We start from the raw sequence: 14,123 nt of genomic DNA on the forward strand, positions 1-14,123 counted from the left end.
AATGGGAACTAACTCAACTGATAAAAGAAAGTCCGCCATTCTCCAATTCTCATTCAGCTCTCCTGACAAAAATGCTTGCTGCAAACCAACAGTTTTGCTGTTTCGGCCGTGACAGCATTATGTGGTTTGTTGCATGTTTTTCCCCACAGAGCATTGAAACAAACACATACGACCCTGCCATGTGCAGACACGGTCTCACCCAGTTATTGGGTCTCACAAACTGGCAGGTCTGCCTCGCCTTTGGAAAGCATTTGCTCTCATGAATAATTAAGAAGCAGGGTCTTCTCATAGGATAAGAAAACTCAGTCTATGAATAACAATGAGAAACTGACGCATCATCACTCCACTAGCAGATGCGTGCTACGTCACTGATTTTGATCTGCCCCAAAAATTATTTTAAACTTGGAAGCTGAAATTAGCTGACAAAAGCTTAAAATTATCCAGTTTTCCCACAATTAAAGCTGACGGGTGCTAAAGTTGTCTTAACTGGTGCTCAACACACACAAATCTGTTGTAATTGCAATAAATGTATTTTTCACTGTTTGTTCATGTTAGTAAGTGCATTAACTAACTATAACTAATACAACCTTATTGTAAAGTGTCACCACTTTAAGTTTATAAAAACTCAAATGTTATTTTAAAATTATCATATTTAAATTATTATTTTTAAATATAATTCTACATCTATTATAACAAATGTTAGTAAAAATGCAGAGAAATTAAACTTCTAAGACTCTGAAACTGCTGGATGCAAATGAGTTTATATTTAGTTTACATTAGTTAGAAAATACATAATTATTACAAAGCAATTTCTTCAGACATATTTAACTTAAACTATACTAATTAAAAACAAAACGCATGTTATTGACAAAACCAAATGAAAAATCTAATTTTCGGTGGAAATAAATCAGTGGATCCCTAAATGTTTTTGTTTTCTTTACCTTAATATTGTATTTATGCCAAATGAGAAAATTTCAAACAGGATTAACACCTTAAAAGAAAGTCGTTCTTAAAAAAAAAACATTTTAAAGATTTTTTCACTATGAAAAGCGCTTTTGCAGAATAAAAAGGTTTCACTGATTTAAATGGTTCCTCTGCAAACCACTGATGCAATTAAGAAACTCTTTTTTTAATAGTGAAAGCTGCATTCAATTAAATACTTTTGTTTGATCTCCCTAAACATCAGCTATTAAAAATAGTTGACCAGATTTATACTAAGACAAAAGTATGGGTGCAACTACTTTGAAAATGAACTAAAATCAAATCTACATTCAACCACAGAATCAAATTCTTCATGAGAGCTGAAACGCTCTCCATCTGATGTAGTGAACTATAGTCTTAAACGCGTATTTGCCTGGGCCAGGCCTGTCTCTCTGAAAAAGCAAATGAAAAATGCAAAAGCACAATGGAAAACAGTCTGAATACAAGGAACAACCACTGAAGTTCCAGCTGAAAAGAGCTGTAATGCATAAAAAAGGAAAATTTGAGCATCACACTCATTATGCAATCATCTGAGAGCTTCTGGATCAACAAATCATGGGAATAGAGTGGGAAAAAGAAGTGAGGAAAAATCTGACAAGCAGACAAGGATAAACAGAGTGGCAGATTTACTAATGGCCCGTTTCCACCAAGAGGTACAGTAGGGTAAGCTTTCATGGCCGTTTCCACTGTCAAAAGGTATCAAAAAGCGAACCGTACCGTAACACTTTTTGGGTAACCTTTTGAAAGGGTAGCTAGCATGACAAAAGGGTATCAAAAGGTAGTGCCAGACACGCAGCTGATTGCTATTGGTTTACAGAGAAACTTCACTAGCGTGTGCACAAGCCAGGAGAATGAAAACAAAGAAAGCCATGTTTAAATACACAGCCGATACACTACACAACAATAATACTACACATAATAATGAGCCATGGTCAACCCGAGCTCAAACAAACCTTGTCGTCGACTTGAACAGCCACAAAGCCAAGAACAAAACCTGCCATGTTCCCCAGAGAGCTCACCGCGCGTCTATTTTTAAATTAACAAACTTCTCGAGCTGATGATAATAACAACGTGTGTAATTATTGAAGTGCATCTGACATCCGATCCTTTCAGAAACGGACAAACGCGAGAGTGAAGCGCGACTAAACATAGGAGCAAATGATCCTTCAGCAACCTAAAAGATGAACAAACTGCCATGTTTAACTATTATCATCACCTTTTGGACTATTATGAATGATAGAATTACTCTCGAACAGAGGTTACACGTGCTGGTGAAGATTACAGACACAGATGAGAGGTTACTGTGGGCTATATGTTGTGTGTTGTTTTTGAACCCAAATAAGGACTAAATGTATGCTGTGTGTAGTTTTTTTTGCAATTGGTAACATATTGGAGACTGTAAGGGTCTGTATGAGTTCATATTTGATGCACTTTTATATATATATATATATATATATATATATATATATATATATATATATATATATATATATATATATATATATATATAAAATTACAGACGTTACAGTAGGCTATTTCGCATTGATCATTGATCTGCAGTTATTATCAAATCACGTTCATATGAAGGTTAGTAATTGACATTTATGTGTATAAAACATCTGTTTTGTGAGAAGTGCTTCACATACGATATGTGAACAACCCGTACAGCTTTACTTTGAGCGAGATTTTCTCGAGCGAGAATGAAGTCGACTAAACTTTCTTTCCTACACCCCGCCCACCAAAAGGGTACAATTGGTACCTCTTTAGCAGTGGAAACACAAGCCTGATAAAAATGACCCATACCGTACTGTACCACTCAGTGGAAATGGGCCACATACCCGTGCACTTTTATGGTTTCTGGGATGCAGTAAAGCATGGATGATTTCAGGAAAATTCGAAAATCACAAACATAATCTGGACTGAATTTATGTGGCAAAAAAACCATCTTGTCATGTACACAAGCATCAACATCAACTCATTACAAAACTTTTGTTGTACAGTATAATATAATAAATCACAAGGTAACACATTTAAAAATATATATAGATTAAATGTTTATTTAAAAAAAGAATCATGTATTTCAGCTAATCGTAACTGGATAAGAAATGTAAACGGCTATCACAGGTTTTTATTATTATTTATTAGTTTATTATAGTTTTAGATATTTTACATAATTATATTTTATTATTAAAATAATATAATTTCAATAACTGGACATCTTTTTAGATTACTAAAATACAGTATAACATTTAAAATGTCACCAAAAAAATAAAATAAAACCAACTGGAAAGCAACTTTTGTAGGGGTGTCCAAACCCAGTCCTGGAGGACAGGTGTCTTGCAGATTTTAGCGCCAACCTGCCTCAACACATCTGCAAAGATGTTTCAAGAAAGCTTAGTAAGAGCTTGATTAGCTAGCCCAGGCGTGTCTGATTGTGGTTGGAACTAAACTTTACAGGCCACCGGCCCTCCCGGTCCGAGTTTGGATTTGTGAAAAATGAGAACAAATATCTTGGTGGCCTTTCAGTGTAAAAGCAGATGTAATCCATCATAAAAGCTAAACGCATTGAACACCTTGTCATTGTTTTCAAAGTAAATACAATCAATTTCACAGCAATCAGGGTTATTAAAATGTAGTAAAGCATACTGTACTGCGTCAATCTGCTGCACTCTTCAAAAAAAATAAAAATAAAAAAAGCCAGCAATCTAAATCAACCTGCAAAATGAGCAAATTTCCCAGTGCCAACACTACTTCTCATGGTTACCTGATATAAATCCTATAGAGAATAATGTGTTATCATCAGCTGTAATTCACTCGACAGTCACCAAATCTCATACCTTCTCTGTCTTCTTGTCCTGCTTGACCAGGATGGAGAGGTTGTCCTTCAAAGTCTTCACAATTTCTGTGGGACTTTTGTGAGATTTACCAAATAGTGGCATGGTAGCGGCCGTAGACTTCTTTCTTCACAACCTGAAGTAAAAAATAAAATAAAATACATAAATAAAAGATACGGACACCACAAGTTATTGGATTGAACGCATCGAATCTGTTTTTAAACCATTGTTACTTTGGGATTTTGTTTTCTGTACACTAATCAGTAAAATAACAGAAACTGTAGCGGCAGTTCACTGGCTGGTTTTTGACTTATAATTTGCATAATTGACCAAAACAGTAGGTTTCATTCACTAATATTCATTCATTCATTCATTCATTCATTCATTCATTCATTCATTCTCCTTCAGCTTGGTCCCTTATTTATCAGGAGTCGCCACAGCGTAATGCATCACCGACTAGTGCGGCATATTTTTTACATAGTGGATGTCCTTCCAGCCATAACCCAGTACTGAGAATTACCCATACACTCTTGCATTCAAACACACACTCATACACTACTGCCAATTTTGTTTACCCAATTCTGTGGGGGAAACCAGAGCGGCCGGAGGAAACCCACGCCAACAAGGGGAGAACATGCAAACTCCTCACAGAAATGCCAACCGGCCCAGCCGGACTCGAACCAGCGCCCTTCTTGCTGTGAGGCAACAGTCCTAACCACTGAGCCACCATTAATTCACTAATAATTGCATAGAATCTAACTTCCCATAAAATTTCCACATAATTCACAACACGTACATACACACACAAGCTGGTTCTTAAAGTTCTTCTGTCTTCTGAAGTCTTCTTAATGAGGATGATGTTAGAAATTTGCATAATAAACATCCAAATGAAAATGTGCGTGTTCAAATGTTTTGTGAATGAGTCCTGAATATGATTTCAAACGTGTAAACAGGCCAATAAGAAAAGTTGTTGGAACAGAGAACAAGTCCCATAGTGAAATAAAAAAAATGTAAATAAAGAGAAAAACTCCTGTCAACATTTTTATTTCAGTTATCTGCCAGAGAAACATCTTGTCATTTAAGCTTTTTTTTTTTTTTACTATTTTTAGATTTGCTCTTATGTAATGTGTTGTTAATTTTCAGTCAAATGAAAAATGTCAATAGTTTTAATTTTACTTTAAAATGAACAACACTGCTTTATATATAACTAAATGTAAAAATAGGAAAAAAACTTGATTAAATAAAAACGTAAAAAATATATAAATAAATAAAAAATAAAATCAAAATCAATAAAAAATAAAATCAAAAAAATATTTTTTTTAATCACAAAATAAATAAATAAAAATGTATTAAATAAAAATAATTAAATAAATTATGAAAATTTTTGTAAATTTAAAAATTTTTTATAAATCTAATAAAAATTTTTAATAAATAAACAAATAAATAAACAAATAAAAGTAAATAAATAATCAAATTAAAATTTAAAAATAAATTAAATATATATTTATAATTATATAAATATTTATATAAATATATAAAATAGTAAAGACCTGACATTCCACCCTCAGGCTAAAAGTAGCTTTAATTACGCAAATTTGAGACAAAAACTTAATATTTACTTCAGATTTGATTTTCCCCAAAACAAATCCATTTGCTCCAGTCTCAAACTAACAAGTTCATTAAGTTAAAGGAACACGGTTTAGCCAAAAATAAAACTGTGCTCAGCATTTACACATCATCAAGTAGTTCCAGACCTTCATGACTTTCTTTCTACTGTTGAACAGAACACAGCAGAAGATGTTGGAAACCACTGCCTTCATAATAGGTAAAACAAATACTATGAAAGTCAATGGTCAACATTCTTCAAAATATCTTCTTTTGGTTTTAACAGAAGAATGTCATAAAGCTTTATAACAAAAAAAAAGTTTGAAACAAGATATAAAGAGTCAACGATGACAGAATTCTCCTCTTTGGGTGAACTACCCCTTTGAGTTTAATAAACTGGTTATCTGTTTTATCTTTTTGCAGTGGAAACGAAGTGATTTGGACATGGCTGACAGCAGAGAGAGACGCGAGTGACCTAAAGCACATATTTATAATCAGTGGAATATATTCACCCTTTTTCCCAAGAGAACCTAGTGAAACTTGTGACTGGTAATCCTGTGATCCAAGAACCTAAGCAGTGTGTGTGTGTGTGTGTGTGTGTGAGTCCTAGAGACCACTGTTTCTGTTGGATATTTCCTGTTCCTCCACCTGTCAGCAGCTGCTCTTTGATCAGACTCTTTTCACATTAGTGCTGCATTTATTCAACACATCTCACGCCAAACATGAATGTATAAAATCACAACTACTTGAACTGTACATACTTTAACTGATGCTGTGTAAAGATATTCCGATGTATTTTGAATTTTAATGATCGCGCTCCACAATTTGGGCATGTTTAAAGACCGAATAACTCACTGTGCAAACACTGACTGCAATAAAACGCAGGTTTGACCCACCTCAGTCTCGACAAATCATAAATCAAAACTAATCTCCAGCAACCCAAGCCACCCTTACTTTACACACACACACACACACACACACACACACACACACACACATCACAAAAATCACCTGAACCATCAAAAGGCCCAATGCGGAGGAATGTCCCGTGACCACATTTATTCAGCTGTGGACGAACAGGTCCTGTTTACTGTCTGACTCTGTTAGGAATTTCATACAGTCTTCAGCAGAGGAGGAAGCTCCTCCTTTGTTTACTATCTGCAAATACTAGCTTCAGCCCTAAACATGCAGCAAAACTACATTTATTTATTCATTCAGCAAGCGCTGTAATTTAAAGACACTTACAGATGAGGAACGCAACAAGTGATTCTCCTTAAGAAAGAAAAAGAAACAAATAAATGGAATGACTCTTCAGTAATGGGTTATATAAATTATGCCATAGACTGTTTTTGAAGACAATTGGTACACTGTAAAACAAAGCAATCAACTTTATCAAATGAAATGAGTGTAGTTTAATTTACTAAAAGTTAATTCTACTCATTTGAAAAGAGTTTTGAACTCAGTGTTGAAGGTAATGACTTAACTAAATACATCATTATTTCAACTTAAAGTTCACAGTACTCATACAGATTAGTTTTTTTAACTCAAATGGATAGTAGCAATCGGTTTCCTCAAATGGTTTGAGTTGTCTTAACTTATTGGGTTTTACTGTACTCAGTTGATTTGAGTTCTCTTCATTTATTGGGTTTTCCTGTGCTCGAATTGCTTCGTTTCAAATGGATTAAGTTCACAGTACTCATTTGGATTAGTTTTTGAACTTTGTTCCAATCAGTTTCCTCAAATGGTTTGAGTTACCTTAACTTTTTGAGTTTTACAGTGTATTCGAAAAATGTGATATTACTGGCATTGATATTACTTTTATTAGAGAGTACTAATAATTTAAATAGGGGTAAAAACATAATGCCTGAAGGAAAAAAATAATAATAATAATTATATATATATATATATATATATATATATATATATATATATATATATATATATATATATATATATATATATAAATTTATGTAAATAATATATATATATATATATATATATATATATATATATATATATATATATATATATATATATATATATATATATATATATATATATATATATATATATATATATATATATATATATATATATATATTATTAATATAAATAAATAAATAATATTAATATAAATAAATAAATTGTATATATTATAAAATATATTAAAAGCACAAAATAAAATATAAAATACAAAAGAACCGAACAAACAAGGTTGTTGAACAACTAAACATTGTGTTCATTCAAATTAATAAAGTTAATATATAACAGTAGTTTTTCCAGTCATATATACATTTTAAAGCGCTTGACTACAGCACTATTCTTAGCATGGCTAAAACAATACATCTATTTGGCAAGAAACATTTCAGGTGCAGATTACATTATATTTTAGGTCATAAAATTTACGGTTTTAATATATTTTATTAATAAACAAGAAGGAAAACAAAGAAAACTAAGGTAACAGGACAGTTGTAGTTCATTTAGTAAATAAACAATTAAACATATTTACTGGTATTTACTACCCACCATGACAGGTAATTTTAAGTAAAAAAGTATACAGTAATGCTAATAAAAAAATATGTACTAAAACGCTTTTTTAAACAAACTTAAAAAATGATTATTGCTGTTGAGATATACAGCTTAAGTCAGAATTATTAGCCCCCTTGAATTATTAGCCCCCTTGTTTATTTTTTCCCCCCAATTTCTGTTTTATGGAGAGAAGATTTCTTCAACATATTTCTAAACATAATAGTTTTAATAACTCATTTCTAATAACTGATTTATTTTATCTTTCCCATGATAACAGTAAATAATATTTTACTAGATATTTTTCAAGATACTTCCATCCAGCTTAAAGTGACATTTAAAGGCTTTAATTTAAAGTTATTGTATAACGATGGTTTGTTCTGTAGACTATCAAAAAAAAAAAAAATTAGCTTAAAGAGGCTAATAATTTTTACCTTAAAATTGATTTAAAAAAAATTAAAACTGCTTTTATTCTAGCCGAAATAAAACAAATAAGACTTTCTCCAGAAGAAAAAATATTATCAGACATACTGTGAAAATGTCCTTGCTCTCCTAAACATCATTTGGGAAATATTTAAAAAAGAAAAAAAAAAAATTCAAAGGGGGGCTAATAATTCTGACTTCAACTGTATATATGGGACATTCTACCAGAAACATACATTTTCACTTAATAAAAAATGTGACAGGGCCTGACCTTTAAGCCCGTCGTCCTCAAAGTCATACAAAAACAAAGCATAAAATCATACAATTCAATGATAGAGCGCATCCTTGATCACTGTCAGCTTCTTCTCCGTCAAATGATGTCACTTCCGAGTCATCGCCTTAAACATGTATTGCACGCATTTTACACTAAAATTTATTGCAAATGTGACAGGACTGACAGAAACATGGGGACAATGGTAAATTTATTTGTATTATATACTTGTAGTATTTATTTGAACAATTTATTTAGAATTTTATGTTTTTAATCAATTGATGTGAAAGAAAAAAATACAGGAATGGCAAATTTTCAAAGTAAGAGTTTTTAGCATAAGAAAACTATTAAAGCTGTAGCTTCAATTGGGCTGAGGACAATGACAACGGCAAGGTTTGTACATTTGTAAAGTGTTTTTAATAAAGAAAAAACTCTGAGAACTCTGTTGCTTTACAGAACAACTCACAGAAATCAACCATCAGTCCATTTTAGAAATGTTTGGGATGAAATACTTTTTATTCACTGCATATATGTTTTTATTTCAGGGGCAGATAATGTACGTTTCTGGTAGAATGTCACTTATGCGCATCAATTGAGGTAAATCTTGTCACGTTGGTGTTATAATGTTGCTTTAATGTTTTAAACCAACTTTACCTCAATAATCAACTTTACCTCATTTGTGTGTGTGGTATTATGAATTGAGGTAAAGTGTTGGTTTTAAACTGACACATTCATTCAGTGACAACTTGTAAATCTTGTAACGGTGTTATATTCCCACATTCATTTATATTTAAACATCCAACTTTACCTCAATAATCAACTTTACCTCATTTGTGTGTGTGGTATTATGAATTGAGGTAAAGTGTTGGTTTTAAACTGACACATACGTTCAGTGAAAACTTGTAAATCTTGTAACGGTGTTATATTCCCACATTCATTCATGTTTGAACATCCAACTTTACCTTAATAACCAACTTTTTACCTCAATTGTGTTTGTGTGGTATTATGAATTGAGGTAAAGATGGTTTTATATTCGCACATTTGTTCAGTGACAACTTGTGACTTTCTACCATCTTTTTTTTTACCATGGTACTTTGAATATTGGGACTGAAATCACATGCAATATGACTTCAAAACAACATTAGCACTATTTAATTGACTGAACAATGTTGTACTTGGATAGTATTGGCTGCTAACATGACTTCCATGTTTAGAATTGGTAAATAACACTTTTCTGAAATTATATTAAGGAGAAAGTCCGAATATGTGAACATAAAATCAATACCTCAGTGTGTTTCAAGGAAAGCAGAGAGAGAGAGAGAGAGTCGTCAGCATCTGTCAGAGCTGATGTGGTGCGAGTTCGTGCTGAAATGCAGGTCTTTCAGAGATTGAGGTAAAGTTGGTTTTATATTCACATATTCGGGCTATCCTTAATAATACAATTTCAGAAAACTATTATTTAGAAATTCTAAATAGAGAAATAATTTTTAGCAGCCAACGACTGTCAAAATACAACATTAGGCTATTGGCAGTCAATTAAATAGTGCTGATGTGGTTTTGAACTCATGTTTACATGTTATTACAGACAGAATATTCAAAGTACAGTATAGTCACAAGTTGTCACTGTTCAAAAATGAATGAATGTGCGAATATAAAACCAACTTCAGCTCAATCTTGTGTTTGTGTTGAAGTGAGCGAGCAGGCCTGCTGCTGTGATCAGCTTCAGGCCTCTTCTTCACTTCAACACAAACAGCAGCAGAAGCACAGCGTGACACTGAGCCAGCCGATCACAATGTAACACAGCGCCACAATCTCAGCACAATGCAACAATGAAACACTTCACACTCCGACGGCTCAAACACGCACACAAACCCGCCGTGTGCTATCAAAAACAAGCCCGACATGCGGGACATTTGGGCGTACGTTGAGCTTATTCTCGTGCGACACCAAAATAAAAGCCACTCAAAGGCAGTAGCATTAGAGCTGTGCCTTCATGCTCGACGTTTTACTCAATATTCATCGAACAATATAACTGTAGTGTCAGAAATGTTGTATACTCACAGTGCTGCGATGTAACTGTGTCTTCTTCTGCGGCTGCTGTTTTGTGTATGTGTGTGTTAGCAAGCAGCAGTCCTCCTGATCACGCCAGCAGACTCTTCTCTCTTCTGTGTGTGTGCGCGCGCGCTCTGGGCTAAACGTCAGCGGAATGTGTGTGTATAAGCGAATTAAACACTGACTGACTCAAACGCGAATATCTGCAAAAGACATGATGGGTGATTTGTAACAAACGTCCTCTCGGGTGGCTTGCCAATGATCTGGGATCGGCCGTGTGTCCGTTTGCTGTGGTTTGGTGTGAAATCTGCGAGCTGATCTCAGGTCAGATGGCGCGCGGTTTCCTCCCCTCAGCGGGGCGCGTTACCCGGATGTGGATGTGTTCAGACTGTGTTATTATGGAGAGATACGAGCGAAAAATAAAGCGCATGACTCATGGTTTTGAATGACGACGTTTTGGAGTATCGCGTCATACACCTGCTGAACTATTGAACGACAGTGTCGCAGTCAAAGTCTGCGTGTGCGCGCAGTGTGTGTGTGTGTGTGTGTGTGTGTGTGTGGCGAACACTGAAACTGTGAGTCACCGACAGCAGCTTCAGCAAATCTCTGCAGTATGTAAAGCATTCGAGGGAAACAAAATCTAATTGTGGACAAAAAATGCTGGGCTAAATTTTACTGTGGTGATTTTCTCATTTTGGGAATGCAAATGTAAATATATTCGATGTACAATGTAAATATTCCCAAAATATCAAGTAATTCAAATCGAGTCACCGACCCTTGAAAATACAAAGTCTTATTTTGTAAAAATGCAGTATTTCTGGGTCAAAACTATGTCTTAACAGTTACCATACTCGTTTTTATCATCATAAAATAGCCACAACCATATCACGCTGCAGCCCAAGACTGCTACCTACTGAAGCTAAGCAGGGCTGAGCCTGAACAGTACCTGAATGCAGACACCCCAAGCGTTCACAATTTCTGGGAGATTATAATTCGTTTGTGGGCATCCAGGAGTCTCTATGCATATGCGGGAGATTCCCTGAACTTCTTGGAGACTTGGGATGTCTGAATGGGAGACCACATGGGAAAGCTAGGTTGCTGTTGGAAGTGGTGTTAGCGAGGCCAGCAGGAGGCCTCAACCTGCGGTCTCGTGTGAGTCCTAATGCCCCAGTATAGTGAAGGCGACACTATACTGTCAGTGAGCACAGTCTTTCGGCTGAGAGGTTAAACTGAGGTCCTGACCCTCTGTGGTCGTTAAAAATCCCATGTCACTTCTTGTAAAAGAGTAGGCATGTAACCCCGGCGTCCTGGCCCAATTCCATCCATTAGCCCTTACCCATCATGGCCTCCCGATCATCCCCATCCATTGAATTGGCTCTATCAGTGGTTGTTTCTCAATATGCGTTCTTCAGCAATCTTGTGTCCTCATGTTATCGTGTAACGTCATCATCAACCACCAAAGGTCAGGTCCAAAACTCAATAATGCAAGAACAGAGGATGCGTAAAAGTTACTGGTTATGTTCTTGGTATCGAGGATGCACCGATGCAGACTTGAGCACCGAACTCGCTCGAGAAGTCCCAGAAGTCATTGCAACGGGAAAAAGGAGGTGGAAGCTCAGCATGTTTTTATATATATATATATATATATATATATCAAAGTTCAGAGATGTAACTTGTTCATCTCAGGTTTCCCTTAACGGGTTGGTGAGAGTAAACATTACCATGAAAATCTTAATAAAGGCGTAAACACATTAAGGGTGTTTATTTGCTGAAATTCATATTAAAATCTGTGTTATTTGTATTGTGCAAAGTATATTTGTAAGGCTTTTGTGCATGCTACTGTATATATAGAAAAGGGAAAAAAACAGTAAATCATTGTACAAATGCTCTAATGTAAAATAATTTTCTATTCAAAACGTGTGAAGGTCACGTGACCATCAGGAAGCACGCAGCATCTCATTTTTCACAGGACGCGTTCTGTGTTCTCGTGATGTCATGAGTTCGTTCTTCCGAGGTGACCTGGCAAGACCAGTGTTCACAAGAACCCGAGTCCATTCTCTGCATTCTTGGAATTGAGAAACAGCCATTGTCTCTTCACTCCACCAATAGCTGGTGTTTAGTGAGCGCACTGGCGCCATTGTCCTGTGGCTGCCGTCGCATCATCCAAGTGGATGCTGCACATTGGTGGTGGTGTGGAGAGACCCATGATTGTGAAGCGCTTTGGCTGTATGGCCATACACAATAAATACACTATATAAATACATAACATTAGACCATAAAATACAGGAAAACACTGCAAAATAAAGGAAAATAGTTTTATCCTAATAATTCTATTAGTTCCAAATAAATATAAATACTTTTAGTGTAAATTACATCACAGAAATGTCCACATTTATCCTTTATTATTATGAAATAGATTTGAATTTATGAAAAATATTTAGGACATTTTTGATCCTATTGTTAAAATTGAATACACACACAAACATTTTCATATAGTTTAGATCATTACAAATTATGTCTGACGTTGTTAAACTGTCTGAATGAAACTCGACATAACAGACGTTATCATAACACAAATTTAACTAACTTTAATTAATAAATTCAGAAAATTAAGTAAATTATACAGAAAATTGTTTTCACAAAACAGCATCTTTTATCACAAAACATTCAGTTTATTATATGGTAAATTAAGTAAAAGTTTTATTTTATTTTAATTTTATAGGTTAAAGTTTAAATTAAAATTTCAAAATAAAGTTATACTACTAAAGTTTTAATAAAACAAATCATAACAAAAAATGATGTAATATATTAAGAAAATATGTGAAGTTATTCATAGTGCACAATATCATTTTCTGATTTTCTCATTTTGAGTATATAAAATATAAATGTCAAATGTACAAGGTAAATATCATATTTTCAAAATTTCAGGTCGGCTAATTCATATTCAGACCCTCACCTGCAAATAAAAAAAGTCTTATTTTGTAAAAATGCTGCATTTCTGGGTATCAAAATTATGTTTGATATTTTTGTACATTGTACTCATTTTTATCATCATAAAATATAGGAAAATATTGCAAAATAAAGGTAAATTGTTGCATTTTGATCACATTATCAATTTCAAATAATATAAACTGTGTTTTATGTAAATTATTTCACAAAAATATCCACATCTATCTTTTATTATTATAAAAACATTTTATTAAAACATTTTATTTTATTAAATATTTATTTATTTGAATTTATCAAAAATTCTGATCACATGGCAAAATATTTAGGATGTTTTGCTACATTTTAATACACACAAACATTTTCATGTTTTTAATATAGACTATTACACATTATATCTGATGTTGTTAAACTGTCTGAATGAAACTCATAACACAAATTTAACTTAAACTTTAATTAATATATTCTGAAAAATTTTGAAGTTA

The 14,123-nt window shown here is 33.7% G+C and overlaps 1 protein-coding gene across 1 annotated transcript in view; it reads right to left on the reverse strand.

The window, feature by feature from the left end:
• The window catches only part of cab39l (calcium binding protein 39-like), a 20,981-nt gene extending 9,859 nt beyond the window's left edge, over positions 1–11,122 (reverse strand). The window contains exons 1-2 of the mRNA XM_056456644.1: positions 10,702–11,122; positions 3,819–3,951 (exon numbers count right to left, since the gene is read on the reverse strand). Coding sequence (XP_056312619.1) covers positions 3,819–3,920 — 102 coding nt within the window. The 5' untranslated portion in view covers positions 3,921–3,951; positions 10,702–11,122. The remainder of the gene's footprint in view (positions 1–3,818; positions 3,952–10,701) is intronic.
• Between the last annotated feature and the right edge of the window lie 3,001 nt (positions 11,123–14,123).

This window comes from Danio aesculapii, chromosome 1, assembly GCF_903798145.1.
Source record: "Danio aesculapii chromosome 1, fDanAes4.1, whole genome shotgun sequence".
Taxonomy (NCBI): Eukaryota; Metazoa; Chordata; class Actinopteri; order Cypriniformes; family Danionidae; genus Danio; species Danio aesculapii.